We start from the raw sequence: 21,555 nt of genomic DNA on the forward strand, positions 1-21,555 counted from the left end.
TCATATTGAAGCAGTCAAGCCTCTCCAGAGCTTACCTTTGTGGGAAGAGTGGCTCAGCTTTTTCTACCCACATGGAATGTAGGGTACTCACCAATGGTGCCCAAGCTGTCAGTCCTGCCCTCACACTCAAGAAAATAGATGTGGAAAGGATTATGACAACCAGGGAAGAGAAGACAGTTATCACCCTCACTACAGCTAGGTCAAAATCAGACTGAGACGTTCTATGTTATCTTGAGTGTGACTGCCTTGGAGGAATAAAGACCTGACATTCTCAGAAGCAATATGGTTCTGCTTCAAGTCAAAGCACAACATAACTCTAATTTTTCCTGGACTGGCAGTGTTTAGCTGCTAATGTTAGAAGGCAGTTTAGAGGTGGCAACTTTCTCTTGTGAAAAAAGACTGCACAACTGGAGACTCCCCAGAGAGTCAAACTCTTCTGAACCTAAGACAACCCCACCAACACAGAAATCTGTTTTATTCTATAATTGAATCTATGAATCAAACACAGAGTTGATTAAGACCAGCAGGTGTATAGATTAGCCAACTCAAAGATAGAAAACCAGGGGGATTCTCTCATAAGTATCTGAGTGTAATAAAGGATAGTGAAAATGCACTTTTACCTGTGTAGGGTAAAAGCTCTACACATTTCTCTATTGAAAACTTGACCAATTTAGAAATAATAAAATCACATACTGTTGAATATGCTTTACTGGGCAATATAAAAATAATAGAATATAAGAAATTAGTTAAACTAGGCTAGACCGTTGCTCTCCGTGAAAAGACATGGTTAGAATGACATACACAGAGGAAGAGTATTCCTGAAAGTATAATCACTGATACCTTGAGAGCTCCTGGTTTGTTGCTGCTTTTGCAAATGAAAAAATAAAAAAAAGAAAAAGGGAAAAAGAAAAAAAAAGTTTTACATCTGTGACAAAATTTCAATTGAATACAGGGTTTTGTGCCAGATTGACTCAACCATTATATAATTCATTCAGAAAAGGTACCCAAGATGTTTGAAATTCTGTGCACAGCACATATGGGTACATAGCCCCAAAGTTCTGAAGGTGGGGGACTTTGTTCTAGTCAAGATTTACCAAGCTAATCCTCATTCCTAGGAGTAAAATTCATTGAACATGAACTTGTTCAACAGGGATGGAATGAAAGATCAGAAAGTAACTTCCCTTGGAAAATAATATAAGAACATTCAAATGTTTTCTAGTACAACAGAATAGATGTAAATATTTTCTACAATTTTTATGAATAAATACTACATAACTATAGACTGTAATAATATTCAGGGGATCTATTTACAGAGTTGATAAGACATTAAGAGTGTCCTATGTGAACAGACAATTTTGATTTGTTTGGATGCCATGCTGCTGGCACCCAGGTTTGCCTGAAGTAAATCCACACACCCAAATGACCCTTTTAGTTGGGAAACCTGGGGAGGAATAGAGGTGGAGGTAATACAGTGGCTTCCCAGGGCATACATTTAAAATACTTCTGTCACCAACTGTGCATATATTAAACACCTAACTTGCATTCTTTTTATGTGGATTTAAGTATTTTTGTTGCTACAGTTTAATTTGTCAATTGTGCAGTATTTGCAAGCACAACCTTGCATCATAAAATACTAAAAATTAAATAAACCAAGACTTCAGTAAGATGAAATTATGTTGTTTGGATTGACTATCATTGCTGTTATTAAGCAAACTTTATAGCAACTTTTCAGTTAGATATCTCCCCACATGTCAGAGATACATTAGAGCTTGTGGTTAATTTTATAAATCACAGCAATTCTACAGCATGATGTACTTCAAGCCAAAACCCAATACACCCTATTTCATTCCTACAAGGTGTCAACTAAAATAAGGTCCCTTGGTTTTGTCCGACAGAAGGTAGATGATGCTTAGAGGATTTTCCAAACAGCAGGTTTTAATTATCTGCATGAGGAACAAGACTATCTAACAGGACACTTTACTCTTTGAAAGACAACAGCCTTTAAAACCTTCTTTAAAGCCAGTCTGAGATATTAGCAGTTGCTGCTTCACACCTACCTGGAAAAATTTCTACTTGCACAATGTGAGTTTATATATAGTGTCTATTTTTTAGAAAAACAAAGACTGTATGATGTCCTAAAATTAATGGCAAAAGCTAGGCAAAGTTCTTCACTAAATTAAATGTGTTATTTGTGTAAAATTAGGAATGCTGTGCATTCAGCAAGATTTGAAGTCAGTAAAGATTCAGTAAAGACTTTTGAGTTACTGCTCTGAAAGATCATGTCTGCAACAATTACCATGTGATAAAATACACAGGAATTTATATCCTGGGCTTAATTTAGAACTAGAAACTCTTCTAAAGATATTTCTATTTTAATAATAGACTTCCTGTCACACAAGCTTAAACCCTGTTTATCTCTTTCAAATATCTTAACACACTTCCGCTTTGACATCAACTTTCTCTTCTACCAAAATCTTTGAGACACCAAATTCAAACTTAGAGAGCTGTCTTTTTAACAAAACCCATACAGACCAGATGTGAACAGCTTCAGAATACAGATAGAACCCTAAACTGTTGTCACAAACTGACAGCACTCAACAGCTTTAATTGCTCTAGCTTGGCCTTCATGAGGCCCTGAGCTGGGAGTGATAAGGACCAATGAACCTTGGCTTCAGAAAATTCTCTGAAGTTTTCAGTTCTAAGTTGCCAAAATAACCCATGGTTGAATACTGTTCCCACATATAGTCAGCAAAGGATCAGGGTAAAAGCTCTACACATTTCTCTATTGAAAAGTCACGCTCCGTAAGAAAATATATTAAACATTTATTTATATTCTTATTGGACTATTTACATCAGTCTGCCATAAGATGAAAACATAGAGTAGAAGTACTTGGATTTTTAAGTGAGTCTTTTACTGTTCTTACAACTGCGCCAAAGAACAAGAGCAAAGACTAGACTATCCCCCAAATGGAATTTGCTGCTGGTTATTAAAACAGAATTGGATCTATGCCACAGTTTCCTGTAACATCCTGTGCTATTCATCAATTACATTTTCAAAAGAAATGAAAACAGACAACTAGTAATTGCAACTGTCCAAGGTGGCCTTCGTGTATTTGCGCTTAAATGATCAAAAGGCTTAAACAGAGGTCAGGATGTTACATGATAGCACATCTGCTTTAGCCCTTATGACCAGATTATATTTTGTAGCCCCAAATTACATTTGCCTTAAGCCTACTCTTTTACATCAACTGTTTTCCAAATAAGCGTTGGGATAACTTTGACAAGCAAACCCCTTTATTTGCTACCATATGACCATACCAATAATGACACACCTGATTAAGTTTCTAAAATCCAACCACTGACTATTCACTTCGGATTATGCTATCCTTCTTGTTAACTGGCTCAGACATATGTCTTGTATTGTTTGCATAGTATGCTTTTTCTACTCTGACCTATCCATGATTTTCAACCTTACCACTAGGATCTTTGAGCTGGAACCCATCACACTGTGATCACGCTGTCACTGGCTATATGCTAGCTATAGTGCCCTACCTAATATTTGATATTAGTATAACCTAGGTCAATAGATCCTTCATCTTCTGTCAGCACAGCTACCTGATCCCAACTATCTCGACTTCAAAAGATTACATTGAATTAGGTCAGCTAGTACCACAGCTCAGCAATCAAGAGGCTCTGAAAGAACTGTAGGAGGCAGTCTTGGCTCTGAAAGAACTGCAAGCCTGCACGTGTTTGACTTCTGTGCTCCATACCTCTTTCCCCTATTTCAAGAGGATCCACACAATGGGAACATGGCTGTAATGACACTGTGTGGTGGATAACCCTTTTTTTATGTGGGTAACTGTTGCTGGGAGTAGTGAAGCCTGTGTCCATATGTTAACAGACTGGCTCAGACTCCTGGCAAAACTTCTGCAAAAACTCTGGAAGGAGATCACACAGAATGGTTTGGCCTATTAGGCTGTCTTGATCCAAACCACCCAGCTGTAAAACAAAAACAGTGAACTATACTGCCCTCCCCAGCAACAAATCGAAATGAATCCTGTGCTAACCTGATGCTTTCATTGAGAATCTGGACACTGGTTTGTTTGAGGGCAACTAATTTCTTCACAAGTGAAAAAGAGATTAAGAACATTGATAGAACTAGAGTGAGAGAGCTGGCCACAGAAAAAGGTGATTTAGGCAGCCAGGATCTAAGTGCGTGCCTTGTGAAGATGTGCAACAGAATAGCAGGTGAAACTTCACGTGCAAGTACCGGTTTAGTACCTGCACTGTACTTTTGGCTTGGATAGAGTCAGATTTCTTCTCATTAGCCCACATGGGGCTCTGGTTTGGTTTTGTGCTGAATACAGTGTTGAAAACACAGGGATGTTTTGGTTACTGTTGAGCAGCACTTACTTAGAGTGGAAGGCTTTCCTACTCCTCACCCCACCCATTAACAAACAAGTTGGAGGTGCACAGGAGCTGGGAGGGGACACAGATGACCAGACGGACATTCCACACCATTTGTCATCACACTCAGCAATGGAACTGAGGAGGAGAGGTTGGCAGGGTGGACACTGCTCCTGGACTGTCTGGGCATTGTTTAGTTGGTGTTAAGCAGGTGTTTTCATTTGTATCACTTGTCCTTCTTGCATTTATTTTTCTCTCTCCATAGCTTGGGTTTTTTTCTCCCTTTTCCTTAGAATTTTTAAAATTCTTAAGATATCTTTTTAATTATTAAACTACTTTAATGTCAACCCACAAGTTTTTTCTCACTTTTTTATGCCTACAATTCTCTCCCCTCACTGAGGGAGAGCTGTTTGAGTGGCTGTGTGGTGCTCAGTCACCAGCCATGACTAAACTAAGACAGTACCTTTTCCTTTTTCTTTACCATGCCTGCTCTACTGGGCACAGGTGTTTTTAAAGCATTAATGTATTTTCACGATCACAGCAGGTTTACCAACCTGCTCCAACACAAGGAGCCTTCACCATCCTGCCCCAGGTTGTGTTTCATGTTTCACTTCTTATGTGCCCTGGGCAGTACCACTATGCACCTACATCTTACTACACACCTATATTTCTCTTTCAGCCTGCTTATGCCCAGACCACTGATTCTAGAAAGCACGGTCAGACAAAAAAATTCAGCTTGACAAGATAATGGGAGTGGGGAGAAAAGGGGAGCTTGCAATGAAGGACTCATGTTTCTTTGTTTCTCCCCACCATGTTATCCCAAGTGAAGAGACAAACATTAAGGATGATAAAATTTAACTGTAGTTTGAAACAATGAACTAATATCCACAGCATTTTCTAAGACAATATATTCTGCAACAAATTCAACACAGGTCACTGCTTCCATCTAGGATCCAGGACTGCAATAGATATCCTATAGAATAGTGGTATCATGGTACATTTAATACCCTTTATGTGAAGAAAGACTTTGGTTTCAGAGAGCCAATTAGCATGTCAAACAGATATAGGGATGCCCAATGTGTTTCATTACAGGACTGCACACTTTTCCAGACAGAACCAATACACAGTTCCTACCAGTAAATAGATGAGACATGCTCAAAAATTTCTCTCCCCTGTTCAAACTAGCTTGTCCTTTGCCTCTGTTCATCAACATTTTTAGAAAGAGAGAACTGACTAATCTTAATGCACAAGCCCTGTGCTTTTAGGGAGAGGGACTTAAGAAGTAGGCTAGAAAAAGCAAAGCCTGGAAATAGTGAATCTGGATTTATGTTAAGTAAATGCAGCTCTGTTGGGAAAACTGGAGGACTCTCTGGAGCTGGACTGTCAACAAATCACGTGAGAACTGAAGAGAAGCTGCAGCAAGTAAACACCAGAAATAAGATGTATATGTAGTTAAATTTTCAGGACAAGCAATTTCAGGGCATGTAGAGTTCAAGCATTTTGCACAATTTGGCCTGCTCAAATACTGCACCGAACTGGGAGAGTGACTACAATTCAGCCTGGGATCCTGGATGACACAGGGAGTACCCACACGGGCCAGGTCCATGGAACCAAATGAGGAAGTTACTGCCAGGAGTTGTCATTTTAGGCTTCCTGGATGTGTTGCTGTAGCACTGCATGCTGTTCAGGACTGCATGCACACCTTTGATGAGCACAGGTTTTCTTTCTGAGTGCACAACAGAACCCTGCAATCAGTTCTTGCACTCAGCCCAGACTGGGCTCTCCAGAGACTGATCCCATAATGGACAGACTTGGTCTCAGTGACTGCCTGACCCATAGCCTAGGCAAGCAAAACCCTGTAAGCAATGCTGTTCTTCCTATGTCTTCTGCCAAAACCTGTAAACCTGCCTTGAAATTCTATTCCTTTGGGTATTCTGTCTGCCTTTTCCTTATCTTGCTTATGACTTTTCCTCACAATACAGACAAAATGCTACCTCCAAATTCATCTTCAAGTGTTGCTGTTCGAACCACGCGTTCTCTTAACAACATTCAATGTAATTTCGGAAGAAAATGCATAGTAAGTAATAGTTGGAGCTTTTTTCTCCTAGTAAGATAAATAATGGCATAAACCCACAATTCATGTCATTCTGGGTTGAATGATGGGATCAAAATACATGATATCTGTCTGTGCTTATTCAGCAATAATATGTATTGGAAAGCCTGTTCAGCCATCATGCATAATTTTACTGTTCTTTCAGTCTTTACATAATACATATAGTAGCATTAGTTCTGCTGTCATCCAGGGAAATAAGTTGTATTTCATGGATACACCATCGGTTAAAAACTTTATGTCACAATATGGACATGTTAGCTAGGAAATATGATCTTTTAAAATGTGAATAAATCCATTAACAACACTTTACTGGATTTTTTCCATGACTCAGTGGAATAGGGATTGGAGCAATCTGAAATACGATAAGTAAGGAAAGAATGGCCCTTAGGAAAGACCAGACAAGTTGAAACTGGATGGATGCAGGTGAACAAGAAGTTTCTTATCTTTTTCAAAGGTGAGTGGTAGAGGGGAAAAAAAAATCTTCCCAGTTTTTCCATTCTCTTAAAAGACAGAAGACAGCTTCAGACTTTACATAATCATCCTATTTCTTCTCCCCTTGATCTGAAAAATTCAAAGGGAAACACTTTCCTCGACCAAAACAAAGGGACAACCAGCTGATGCAATATCTTTTAACAACATGGAGACATCTACGGAAACCTTGAAACCTTATTTATAAAACAAAACTCCCCAATGTTTATCAAGTTAGGGCCTCTTTAAGAGAAAAGTAAAACTGATTTGCTTAAAGCTCAGATCTGAAACCCATGACATGTCCTCAAACAAATGTCTTTGCTGAAAGATTTCTCTTTGTAAACCCATCTTACATGAATACCATCTTGGTTCAATTAGGAAAAAGCTTATACTAAGATGAAATTTTTTTAAAGCATGGATAGACAAGTTTGGATTACATTTATGCAATGTACTTTATTTAAAAAATAAATAGCATCATTAGGTAGACATCTACATTTTTGTCACAGCAGTTTAAATAACCTCTGTCCCTCAGCTGGAGGTTTCAATGGTGCCTCAAACAGGTTCCCCCACCAGCTGACTTACAAAAACTGACTACATGCAGATATACTGCTATAAATGTAAATGATCACATGTAACTACACACAAAATTAGTTACCCTCTCAGATTTACAAGGTATTGATCAAATGCCACAGGAAAAACCTACCAGTTGGAGAGTGGTGACTTGTCCAAATAACTTGTATGAGAACACAAACACTCACCTGAATATATACTACCTTAAGATGGTACAAAATCCATATGTAAAGACTTAAAAAGAAATTTAACTATAGAAATGAGTTATTGAATATAAAATGCACATTAAAACGTAACTTCAAATGTTTGGAAAAGCTAAGCTAAACAACATTATAAAATTAGATCCTGAAAAGCAAAAGAAAGCATCATCCAAAAAAGAATACATCTAGACATTATTTTAGGCAAAAGTCTGAAAAATAAAAAATATTTAGGTAGAAGAGGAACAACATCATAGGAAAAGTCTCAAGTGATATAGGCTGCTGCTTTATATTTGTGTAAAAATTGGGAATTTCAAAAGGCTTTAAAAATATAAACAACTTCAAATTATCCATTATGACGTATTTCCCTTTCTGATTTAAAGAGGAAATTATTTTCAAGTTAATTGTCCACAAATGCCTTAAACATCTCTATTCGGTACACAGCTTTCCTGAAAATAACTTAGAAGAAAAAAACATCTGGCTGCATGGGAGCTATGACAACCACTGAAGACAAAGTAAAACAAATAAAAACCCCAAACCATTCTTCAAAGCAGTGAAAAACCTCAGATTTCATTTATCTGTCTGCTAGATAGATCTGGTTCTGCCAAAAAGAACTTCTTTCAGAAGGATCATACAAGTGCATCTGATGTATGACAGAATGATTGATGTAGTTTAATTTTGTGTATAGTACTTTGTACTTTTGTGACTTTACACTTACCTCAAATTGGCGGTGGCACATTGCTTTCATACTGAGCCTGTTCTAACTGCTAGAATAGAACATATGTGATAGCTCTACAACCTATGGCTGTAGTAATACTGTATTTAAAATATGTCTCTTTTCAAATATACAATTACATTTTTAATTTCATGTCCTAAAATGACCTTTCAGCTTACTAATTGTATCTGACAAGATACACAGGGATATCATCATAATTAGACTTAATTTATTTTCTGTAACAAATAGTTTGTATCATCAATATTTAACCTGTAGCTATTATGATAGGTACATGCTTACCTAGTTATTAATTTTTCCTCAAACTGACCCAATCCACTAGTGCTAATACATATTATTTCAGCTGCAGTTCATGGGAATACTAGCATAATGTCAAATGCCAATGCTTGAATCCAACTGCAGGAAAAGCAGCACCTAGAGTAAATGCAAATACCATAGTCTCTAGAGAGGAGGTAAAAAAAGGTCATTTTCATGACTAAGTGGGTGAGAAGGAGCATAAGGCTTTGAAAACTTTCCTGATTTATAGTCCTGAGTTTGTTATCAGGAAACCTTTGGATACCTACAACCTCAACCAGATGGGAAATCTATGCCTTTCATTTTAACAAAAAATTTTACTTCATTTAGGTTTCTGCCTCCAAGTAGTATCAATCAGAGTATTCACTCAGTCAAAACCTTAAATCTTAAATTTGTCTAGGTGTCGGACAGGTACACAGAAAATGTCCATTATGGTTGGCATCTTAGACATTTAAAGACAGTCTAGGCTTTGACATTGATGTATTTATTGAACTAATCTCCCACCATTAAACTAAGCTGATCAGTTGTACAATCAGATGTCTGCATAAAGCCTCTCAAATGAGAATATAATGGAATTCCAGGACTTGGAATATTTTTTGTCATTATTCTGTTCTTTTTCGTGAATTAGCTGATAAAATGAGACATCTTAGGTAGCTCAAGTAGCCAGCTATTCTGCAAGATGATCTGCTTGGCTGGTCACAGGTATGGAAAGCATCAGGACGCATACCCCAGCCACAGAAATGCCAGTTCTCTTTTACAGTGCAGCACTAGAGAGACAAGACGTAACAACTTGTTGAGCCCTTACTCACTTATTTTATCCTTTGAAGTTCTAGCAAGCATGCTGTGACATTTTGTGCCTTATGGGTGACTCTCAACAACAACAGGCTTGGTTCTACTTGAATGGCATAACTGTTCCTCACAGCAATTACCATTTCTATTTTCATCCTTTTCAGATGGCTGCATGAATATCACAGGATGACACAGGTTATTTTTTCCTCAAAGACTTCACTACAACCATGCTATTTTGACATGATTCCCACGTATCTTTTATGATACTAGACTTCTAAGTTTACCCGTGTGATGTTACACACTTCCATCTGAGTGATTGGCATTTTGGGTCAGAAAAATAGGTCTTAATACTGCTAAAAAGCACTCTGAGTTTCGTAACATCACAGAAGAAACTTCTTCAGACTCATCCCTCATTGAATTCTCATATAAACTGTAACTCAAATGAGCACAAGACACACAACACAGGAGTACTATTTTTAGATGTTCACAGAGACACTTCTGTACTCAAGAGCTAAACTAACTAATACAGTACTGGCAAGGAGCTGTGAAAGGCTTGCATCCTGCATGGCAGAGGCTGCAAGGTGTACTACTGGAACTACTCAGACAAGATGATACATTTATTATTTTACATTGATTTAATTAAGAATATTTTATTTCTAAACATCAACTAAATACAGAAAAAATGCTTTTAGGTTCTCACTCTTACCGATTTCCCTGATTTATTCTCCCCATCAATCTCTCTATTCCAAATCACAATAAATTGCATATGAACTAAATTTTACAGCAAGCAGATATAAAGCACTGCCATAAAACACCTTTCTATCTTCAGTCACTAAACAAATACTTTGTTGCAGCACATGTCACAGTTGAGACAGCCACGATACACAGAGCATCACATACAACTTCAGAAGGCTTTAAGCATTCACCCAATCAGAGTAACACCATACCACAGCAGAAGGCTTCCGGCATCTGCCCATACAGAGTAACATCACTTCAGAAGTCTGCAAGTGTCTGCCCTTCTTGTTCTTCAGCAGAACCTTTTATACCCCTCATTGTTCATGCATTGCACCTGTGCGCCCTCTGCTCCCTTTGGTGGTTGGTCAGTGCACCTGGGCACTCCATGGCTCATTGCTGTCAATGCTGCTCACCTGACCCACACAGCTGCAGCCCATTGGGGATGAGGCTCAGCCACAGCCCCACTCCCAATTACCACAAATTGTGTACCTGCAATACTTCTATATTGTATCCTGTAAAACTTCCCCAGGAGGCTCCTAAGAAAAAAATAGAAGCTAGTAAGGAATGAATAAAGGATTCAGAACCAGTCTGAAGTGTATCTGATTTCTTCACAGACTAAGTCTGTGGGTTTTATTTGTTGTTGCTTTATTTTAAAAGGGCATATTACTTTAAGCAATGTATTCTATAGAATTTTTTAAGTAATGCCTTTTCCTTGCAAGCAGACTTCTTCTGTATGACTAATCCATGTTCTTCTTCTTGATCACCATCTTAAGAGATAGTTAAATTCTCCCACCTTGGAAGAAAATGCTGCAACTTTGAAGCCAGCTACTCCAAAAATTCAATTTTACCCCTAAAATCCAAGTCACATGTAATGACACACCAATGCCTTCTCAGTGTTGCACTGTAGTTGAGACTACTGCATAGGTGGATGCAGCAGGAAGATCTGGGTTATCAACTTACTGCAGTCTATTGTCTAATTTCATGAACACTGGTGATATAGTGTTGCACATGACAAGAGCTGGCTAAGAAGCTACAAACTATTCTTTAAAAGTGTGCTATGGGCACCATGATCAAATGTCTTTTGGAGACTGAAGCTGAAATCAAATTATCCCTGAGGAAATGAAAAGTAGAAGAACATCCTCCTAAGGTTTAGGTAAGTTAGAAGTGTTTGGGGTCTATCTAGAGAGCTCAGAATTCATAGTCATCATTATGGTAGTAATAACTATTACTTTGTAAAGATCTGTGTATTTAAAAGACATTTTTTCCTTTATTTTTCAAGAAAAAGGTTGAAATTGGATGTTGGTCTCATGAGTGTCATTTTTTGGATATGCAGGTATTTTACAGACTTTAACAATACAATACACAAAGACATCTGAAATCTAGTTAATCCCTTGACATTTGACTAAAAGTCAAAGCAGTGGACCACAAGATGAATAAGGATACTTCAGCATGAAAGCTGATCTTTCTTTCACGAGGTGCAAATGAGTTATGATCATCTGACTACAAATTTTATTGCAGATCTGTTCTTTTTAATAACTGTCCCTGCTTTAAGCACCTAGCATGCTTTCTCAGTATAATATTGAATATTATGACTGCTGTAGCTGACATTCTACATTTCCACCAAAGTTCCTCAGGAATTCCAGGTTTTACACAAACTGCTTAAAGAACCATGTACTACTAATAGTGGGTCACATTTTCACACAACTCAAAGACTATTTTTATTGCACTAAAACTCATAATACCCCTTTTACTTTAGTTTTTGAGATTCAAGATTCAACATCATTAAGACATATAGTTTAGGATTTTCTCTTTCATAGATTGGAAACTTATTTTTAACACTGAGATAAACATCTCTGCTTGTACTCTGCTAGTGGTAGTTACTTCAGTATGGTAGCCAAACACAAGATCACAGCAGTGCAATCTGGGAAAAGCAATTCAATTCAACATGACTGTATTGAAATTTTTATATAAATCATCTCCTTACACAGCCATCATAAAAAAAATTGGTGACTGATTTATGGAGTATAATGGGATGCAGAAAAGCTAAAAATATAAACTCACTCATAAGTAATACTGGGCTGAAAACAGTTTACTAGATTAGCCTTGAATAACAGTGGAAACTTGGAATTACTTTTGAAACATGCTGAAAATAGCTTTTTATATAAACATAATAAATTTGATGCATTATCAGGAATAAATAGCTGCATACAGACTATCAGAATTTATCCACTGCAGCCTATACGATCTATTTTCTAATAAGATGTTTTGTTCATTTCTTCAGCATGAAGATCCTTGCAAAGCAATTAAAGTCTTTGAAAGACATTTCTCTACAATCTAACATGATATACTCAAACTCTTCCTATAAACAAAATGACGCAACAGTTAGAATTAAGACATTTCTTGCCTTTGAATACTACCCATGGATAAACCATACTCAGAGTTGGAAAGCACTGCTAACTAGAAAATGATTCAACTCTTTCTGGTTTTAATTTGTACAAACTATGTGAAAAACAAACCAAACCCCCCCCCCAAAATCACAAGTAAAGAAAGAAAAGCAACAAAGAGACTTAACTGAAAACAAAATAAAAAGTTTATACATCTGTTAATTGTACTTGAGTATAAGAACTTCACTACATTAAGTGCTGTGGTACACTTGGCTATTTATTATCATCACACCCACATAACGAAGCAGCCTTGCACACTCACACCACTCACTTATCAAGGAGCCAATCCTGACTTCATGGTTTGTCTTATGTATAAATTTGTCAGTATGTCAGATCTTTTCACTAGACAGACATCTAAGAGAGACAATGTCTTTTCAGTAGACTGCTCTAGTACCTGTCTATAGAAACAGATGATCAACCATTGTAGTCCTACAACACCTGCTTAGGAATCTTGGCATCTAGAACAGGGTTTTCATTTTGGAGTCAACAAATGTCAACCCTTTTAATATGACAGGCACAAAGTAATGTATGGCTGTTTTTTTCATGACTAGTAGAACTAAAAATACCTGTCTTCATACAGATCTGCATTCTATATCTCTGCCTACCTCTGTGCCATTTAAGTCACCATCCTCCTCACTGATGACTCCCTGCCCCTATTTCTGGAACCTTGGTGCTGTTTTGTCCTATATCACCCAACTATAAGCAACCCTCCAGTGTGAACTGCTCCCATGCACTGACTGAGCCTGTGGGATCATTTCATAGGTACCCTCCTCAGGCATTGCCCAACACACCATTAAACTCAGTGGTTACAAACCCAAAACAGAGACTGCAGGCATTCTAGAAAGAAAATGAGAAGTGAATACCAAAAAGGCCACAGAGACATATTAATTAATAGGTCTTTACAGTACATAAAGAACATATCTATATTTTGTACATGTTGTGTATAGCACTATTCTGTTTGCTGTAGGCTAGTGAAGAATATTTAATTGATAAGGCTTCTGTCTTTCTCTAAATTATGACATTAACTTGGGTCGCTGTCATCAGATACTGATTGTTATAGATTGAATACATATTTGGACCTCTGTGCTCTCTCAAGTGAACTTAAAACTGCCTGATATCAAAAGATGGGGAAAGGGAAGAAAGAAGGATTGGCAGTCAGAAGCCAAGACAGAAGAAGAGAGGGTAAGTGTCACTCTCTTAGAAGACCTTCCTGAAAATGACCACAATTGTCTTGGCTTTTTAATATCTTTCCTTAACTATTCACAAGGGACCCTACATTAAACCTACTCTCCTTACTGAATTCCAGTCTCAGTAATTAAACTGACTCATAGTATTCCCCTCTGATTATTAAGTAGAAATTGTCATTAATGTTAACAGAACAAATGTTTAATAGCTGATAACACAAGTACAGGCCATTTTAAATTCCCTCTGTGACTTAAATTGCATATGTTATTCTCCATTTCACCTTTAAACATTTTAAGTGGTTATCAGTACATGTCTGATGTATTTTAACACAAAAGGACACAGTTCAGAGAAGAAAGAAATTAATACCAGGCAATCTATCTACTGTGAAAGTTGCTGAAATACACAATCATATCATTTTTAATAACAGGAAATCACAGAAGCAGTAATGCAGAAAGTGCCATCATGCAAGATTTCCTTGAGAAAGAGGAAAGTTCAACATGTAAGCTACAGCCCTTTAAAAAAAATCTATCACCTCATACAACTCCTTTGAGCAAGTGAGGGTTCTGAAGGCTAACAGGCACAAAAGGAAACGGTGACGTGGGTCTCTAAATGATCTGCCTGCAAAAATACAGCTTCTAGGCAGCTGAAGAAAGACATGCACAAAATTGGAAAGAAATTTTCATTGCTAATGCCTTGACTCTTAGATACAAAAATCTCAACAGGACTGACCACCTAACTTGAGTTCCTTCTAATGTTCAGCAAGTATCTATGGTTTTTAATTTCTGAAGCTCCATATATACATGAATTAATTATCACACTGTAAAGGGGAAATAAGGGAAAGTAATGAAATTATGAAATTGACCATAATACTCTGTCTTCAGCCTTTTTATTTTTAACACAGGAGAATAGCTCATGAATGTTGACTACCTTCATTAACAGCACAAACACAGTGGTAATAGGATGTATTAACATGCATGTTCAGCAAGTTTACAGATGACATTGAAGTGAAGAAAGCAGCTGATGTGATGAAGGATTGATGGGTTCAGAAAGAACCCAAGAAGCTGAAGAGCTCAAAAAAAAGGCTGCCAGAAACCTTTTAAAGTTTAACAAAGGTAAATACAAAACTCTGCACTTGGGAAGCAATACATTCATATTATAATACAGGCAGAGTCTGAAAATACACACATCATGTGGTCCACTCTCCTAAACATCTTGGTTGCCCTTCTCTGGACTTGCTCCTGCTTGTCAATGTCTTTCTTATAGTTTGGAGCTCAAAACTAGACATTACAATGAATGGAGGAGAATAGTCACTTTCCTCAATCTTTCAGTTTTTCTTTCTCATCGCAGACCTCTTTTGCCTTGATGGCTGCAAATGAACACTACTGACTCATGTTAAACTTTTCTGCTTGGACTCCAGGATATTTCTGTGCAAGAGGAAGCTCAGTTTTCAATTTACTAGATTGCATTCTTCTCCATCACACAAAAATCATTCAAAAATGAGAAGTTAAATACCAAAGATATGGCAGCAGAAGTTTAAGGTATTTTCCTGATGTGAACACTATATATTTACAGACAGCAATGCAAAGGATATAAAGCCTTTCAGTTTGCACAGAATAATTGCTTTCCCCTTTCAATTCAAAGAAAATCCAACAGTCTGCAATTACAAGATCAATACTCTCATAACATCCTTGGCAAACCAAATTTTAGAAGTTCTTTACTTGACAATTAGGCCCTAAATCAATAAAGCACTGGCCAAAATCCAGGTTTCCAGTACTCTGAAGATCAGCCAGTAGAGGAAAGGGATGAGAGAAGATGGGGACATTTGACTTGAGATAAATTATTTTTGGCTGCTGTGCTGCTTTCTCTAGTGTGGTTGCTGAAGTTCAGTGAGCCCAAGTTAGTGTTATCTAATCAGTATTAGTCTGAAAATATTACTGGAGTCATTAGGACGTAGCACAAGAAAAAGACTTTAATAATATTTCTATCCTGCTTCCTTACTTTGGAAACTAGCATGACTGAAGAGATGTGTTTTATTTTTGGAGCAGATGAGAAGTGAAAGAGCACAGACATACTACCAGCAGCATAAAAAGCACACAGGAATTTGCTCTGTAGGACAATAAAGAAGAGATATTTAGGGAATGGAGGCATTTCTGCCATGCTGTTAAACAGTTTTGCACCTAATTTGCCACACAGAAAGGCAGAGGTGTATTGCTTTAAGCAAGGCATGCCAATTATGTGGTTACAGCGCTTGTGGGATTTGAACAAACTTTTTCACATTATGCAGCTTTAACAAGTTACCCTGCTGCAGCTCAGGTCAATGCCAACTTAGGATTTTGCCTGACAGAGAGCAGCCGTGCCTAAAGATAGTAAAAGCAGCACATACATCTAAATCCCAAGAAACCCCAAGCAGTTCTAAGTGTGATAGGCAGTTTGGTGAGAAATAACCAAAGAATTAGAACCCTATGAACCAGCCCTTTCCAAATTAGTCATACTATTCCATTTTTTCTCTATTTTTTTTTCCTGGCTCTCTTCTCCACTAATACACCACTAAGTTCAGAGTGCATCTGTTTGCAACAGAGGAGAGGAATACGTTATTTAGCAACAATGTCAAGTTCCAGATTGTCTCCTGAATAATGGCATTGCCCATTCAATGCCTTAAGACTAGAAAGGTTCAGGAATTCATCTCTCTTGCTTTCTGGGTCAGTGTTTAAACTACTACGCTAATTATGAAAATGAGGACGTGATTCCTACTACCTACCTTGATGGATTCACAGGCTGGTATGTGTACCAACAAACAGTACAAATGGTAACATAGACCTGTGTTGCTAGATGTCACTCACCCATTAATGATAAACAGAAGAAATGCTATCAAAATGTAGGTCTTCAACAAGTTTGTAATTTATATAGATTTCTAATAGCAGAAACCTTTTCTTCAGAACCAATTTCTAAATAAAAGAAACTTACATAATAAAATGCAGTAAAATGAATCATGGAATCATAGAACAGTTTGGGTTGGAAAGAACCTTTAAATGTCATCCAGTCCAAACCTCTTGTAATGAGCAGGGACATCTTCAGCCAGATGAGGTTGCTCTGAGCCCGGTCCAACTTGACCTTGAACACTGTCATGGATGGGGCATCCAATCACTCTCCAGGCAACTTGTGCCAGTGTCTTATTACCCAACTTTGGTGGTAAGCATTTCATGAAGACATGCAATGGTTTGTAAACTAAAATTTTATAGTCAGCTTGGGTTCCACCCCATTACTCTACATCATTGGACTGGAACAAAAGCTATTTCTTAAAAGTGTGCACAAATATTGTACAGCTTATCCTTTCACAGGTTTAGCTAGTGAGAATAGGAAGAATTTGTAGAAGTCTCTCAACACTCTGCACTGTTATGGTCAGTACTCTAGTCCATTACTTCCTTCCCAAGCCATTCTTCACATGCATAATGCAATTTTCAGTTAGTAATTCTTTTGTAAGCACATTTTCCTGGAAGAATGACTTTCTAAAAGTTAAATTTGTAATCAAATCGGTAAGGAAGGAAGAGGACATGATGAGGAGGACATCAGCTACAATGTGATTATCTAACAGCCACTACAAAATCTAAATAGATAAAAGTTAGTTTCACACAGTACCTGATACTACACGCTGGGAAACGTCTGAGAATAAAGGAGAATGAAGATAAAGACGACATACCTTCTTGAAAGAGTGGCACCATGTTCACACTTTTGTTAGCAACAATATTATTCAGTAAGACAATTACAGTTTGCATTGTATTCCCAAGTATACTGTCCTGGTATCTCTGCAAAAACAAAACAAAACAGTAAAAAAAATATTAAAATCTAGTATTCCTTTTGCATGGTTAGAAGACTATTACCTTAAAAATGTGGTAATACAAAAGTAGTACTTTCTCAATCTGTTAAAATTCAACATTTAAATACCATAAAACCAGCCAAATATCTTAGTAGACAACATCCATTTCAGGGATCCTGTTCTACAACATTAGACCAAAACTCCTCCTATGTTCTTTTAAACTAAACCAATTCTTATCTAGGTCTAAAATGTTAGGACTTTTTAAAATGGCATAGAATTTTATCAATCTCATCTCTGTTCAGAACCAGAAATATTTCCCTTTGTATATTTCTTTTATTAATGGCATTATTGTTACTCTTTTCAGTCTCAGGCTGATAACCCTGCCATACGTCTATTTGTTGTTTTTCTTTGTATACATTCATAATTTCACAGACCCATTAAAGACCTATGACTGTATTGAATTGCACCACTTTTTAAATGTCTTTCTTATGTTTGAAGATTGCTTCAGTGATTTTTCACAATTGTTGAGACTACACTGAGAAGAGGAAGGCACCAAGGTTTTTAAAGAAATTTATTTTCTTCTGCTATATTCACTACACTTGCACACTCAGGCTGAAAAGGGTGGATAAGGCAATGCAACCAATATGCATTTATATACACACGAGGGACAGTAATAACTCAAATAACTTCCAAGAACCCAAAATAGGAAAAAGCCTTGACAAATCTGAGTTTAGATGAAAATACAAGCCTGAGTACTTTTCAAATCTCCCTAGAAGGTTCAGGAAATATTTTGTCCAATTTTCAGACTCAAAGCGAGATACATGCTTCCAAAGTGAAAACAACAACTAAGAAAAAATTGTCATGTTTCATGCATCATAGGTTTCTCACATGCACTTAGGTAACTTCCATGCATCCCTTTCCCATCAAATCTCTCAGTATACTGGTATTGCTCAACTACTTCACTGCCACAGAATACACCATTTATTAGGGTCCACCTCCTGTCTGACAATTGAAAAAAATTTAAAGTTGAACATGATGAAACTTGTCTGAAGTTAAGCATTTCAGATAGCAAAAATCACTTCAGCTCTTGAATACAGTCAAAGGAATACTTTCTGTTTCTGCACTGAAAAAATAAAATGCATTATTTCCTACAAATACCAGGAAATATATATATAAAAGTATAATACATTAACAGAAAATTAAATATATAAACATACAGACTTCTATTCAACATCACATTAGATGAATTTTCTATTCACAATAAAGTGCTCTAAAATACATCATAAGAGGAGACAAGGAAGAGCGCCTCACAGCCTTTTAAAGGACTTTAGTTTCTTACCCAAGCCTTAAAAAAAATATATCTCTCCAAGAGCTCTTAAATACTATTTACTTTATATAGCATTTTGAGATGTTATTTATGATTTCCATAAAGAATACAATAAATATCTGTTTCTCTGAAGGTTTTGAAATACAGCCTGATAAATTCAAAAGCAAAGCTGGAAAGTAAAAACACCAGATTCCTCAAAGGTAAGGTAACCAATACATGAAACAGACACCATAAAGCCATGGTACTAAAAGTAAATTTGAATTTATTTTCCTACAGATATCTGAAACATAAGAAAAACATTATTTTCAAAAGATAATGTGTTTATCTGGTATTCTATCATCACAATATCTTATTAATTCTCCTAAAGAACGCCTAGAAAACAAGACATTAAATAGCAAGAATTACTATTTCCACTACTGAGGATAGTGATACACACACTAACAACATAAAATTAACAAAAGCAAAAAATATCTCCAGATGTCAAAACGAGATCTCACTCAAATATTTCTTTGCAGATACAATATTTCTATTACTGCTTCATATATTTGAAGTAAATACCTTATAGTAAAATTCCCCTTTCAGATATGCAGTTAGAAGAGAAGCTGTTAGTTGCTTATGATAACAATCTTTCACATTTACCAGGTTAGTAACATTTCAATGAAGCCATTTTTGCTTTTAATGGACATCAATTGTGCTTTGCAACCCTCCGCTGAACAACCAGCACTGATGTTTTCTACTTATAATCAAGCACAAATAACAAAACTTGTCTTACCCTAAATACATACAAATTAGAATTCAAGATGCAATGTAGATATCTTGAGGAAGGAAAATGCTATCTTAATGAATTAAGTAATCATACAAATGGTATACTCAGCTGTACTACTAGTGATTTAACATATGTTCCATGATGGATTTTGACAAGATACTAGGTTCCAAGAAGCTACAGGTATGCTTTACTTATCTAAGTCATCACTGATTGCTGTTAGACTCAATTTTAGAGGCTTATATAAAAATATTTAACTTCATAATCTATCAAGGAGTAAAGCTGATCTAATTTGTGTGCACAGCACCACTGACTGTGGACATTTAATGAACAGTGCACTTGACAGCTTTAATAAAACATAGCATTTGCCAGCAGAGGTAATTAGAATTGAAGCAGTAAAATTCTAGTGTTTGGCAACACAGATGAAACAACTTCATTAAAATGTACACCTTCGGCAAATGAAAGGCAGGAAAGCACTGGACCCTGAAGAATCAGCCTTCTTAAAAATAATTGCTTCAGTGCTTAAAAAGGACAGCTATGAAATACCAAGGGCATAACAAGGAAATACTAGTATTAAAAAAAAAGAAACCACAGAAGATAAAAATCAAGCTTTTCTAATAGGACTGAACTGTATTTAGGCCATTAAACTTTTCATTCTAATTTTGAGGGGTTGTACTTTCACAAAAGAAATCAGTTGAAGTATTTATTTAAACCAGTTAGGTAAAAAGGCATGAATTAGCAAAGAGGGAGTAGGAATCTTAGCAAGATACTATGGCTAAAGCTGCCTTTTCCTTCAGGGGGATTAGAACTTAGAACAGTACTAGGTAAACTACAGTATTTTAATTACATTTTAGATAACAAAAGAGATTGCACTTGTGATAAGAGGTTTGCAATTTGGGAGACTTCACATACACGTCTGCTACTTATGTATCTAAGAACTCGGAAGAGAAAGTCCTAAATGCTAGTTTACAGATGTGCTGTAATTAAATCTTACACTACATACCACAGTACTCCTGCTCATTCAATATAATCAGAGTGATTAAACTTTACACTCTCCTTCTCAAGCTTATATATGATCTATGAACACAAGTTAGGTAAGGAAGGAAACATAAGAATATAGAGGCTTGATTTTTCATACACTAAATCAAATGAAAGAAGAAAATTATAGAAATTACCCATATTCAAATAAAGTTCTTAAAATATGCCATTCTTATCTAATGATTCTTTGTCACAGTATAGTTGAGATGAAATAAACCAAAACATTGATTCTAACAAGGACCTATTTACAGGAACATAGTTTAAGATTGCCTTCAATCTAGCTTATTTTGATTTGCTATTACTTTGTGAAACAGAGAATTAGAAACTTTGGTTAATTTAATCTCTAACATTTTTGTGGCCTTTGATTTATAAGACCAGTTACGCACAAACTGAAAGCATACAAATATGGATCTCTAAGTTTAAGGTAATCCTATTTTCCTTATTAATTATCTAAATCAGAAGTAAGAACAGTCATATCTCTTGCTACTCTGCTTTTTCAGACTTTTTCAAAAGTACAGTTCTACCAGAATTTATATTTCTGAATATTTCCCTCTGGCTATGGTCACACAAAAAGGAGCAACTAATCTGACAACCAATTTCTAGAATGATCACACTTCTCAGATGTATCACAATGGTGACATATTCAGTTCACATACAAAGATTTTAAGTCTTGCAAAT

At 36.5% G+C, this 21,555-nt stretch overlaps 1 protein-coding gene across 1 annotated transcript in view; it reads right to left on the reverse strand.

Moving 5' to 3' along the window:
• ULK4 (unc-51 like kinase 4) overlaps positions 1-21,555 on the reverse strand; it is a 211,935-nt gene that overhangs the window by 71,046 nt on the left and 119,334 nt on the right. The window contains exon 34 of the mRNA XM_014308205.2: positions 17,633-17,738. Coding sequence (XP_014163680.2) covers positions 17,633-17,738 — 106 coding nt within the window. The remainder of the gene's footprint in view (positions 1-17,632; positions 17,739-21,555) is intronic.

The sequence above is a fragment of the Geospiza fortis genome, unplaced genomic scaffold, assembly GCF_000277835.1.
Source record: "Geospiza fortis unplaced genomic scaffold, GeoFor_1.0 scaffold346, whole genome shotgun sequence".
Classification (NCBI taxonomy): domain Eukaryota; kingdom Metazoa; phylum Chordata; class Aves; order Passeriformes; family Thraupidae; genus Geospiza; species Geospiza fortis.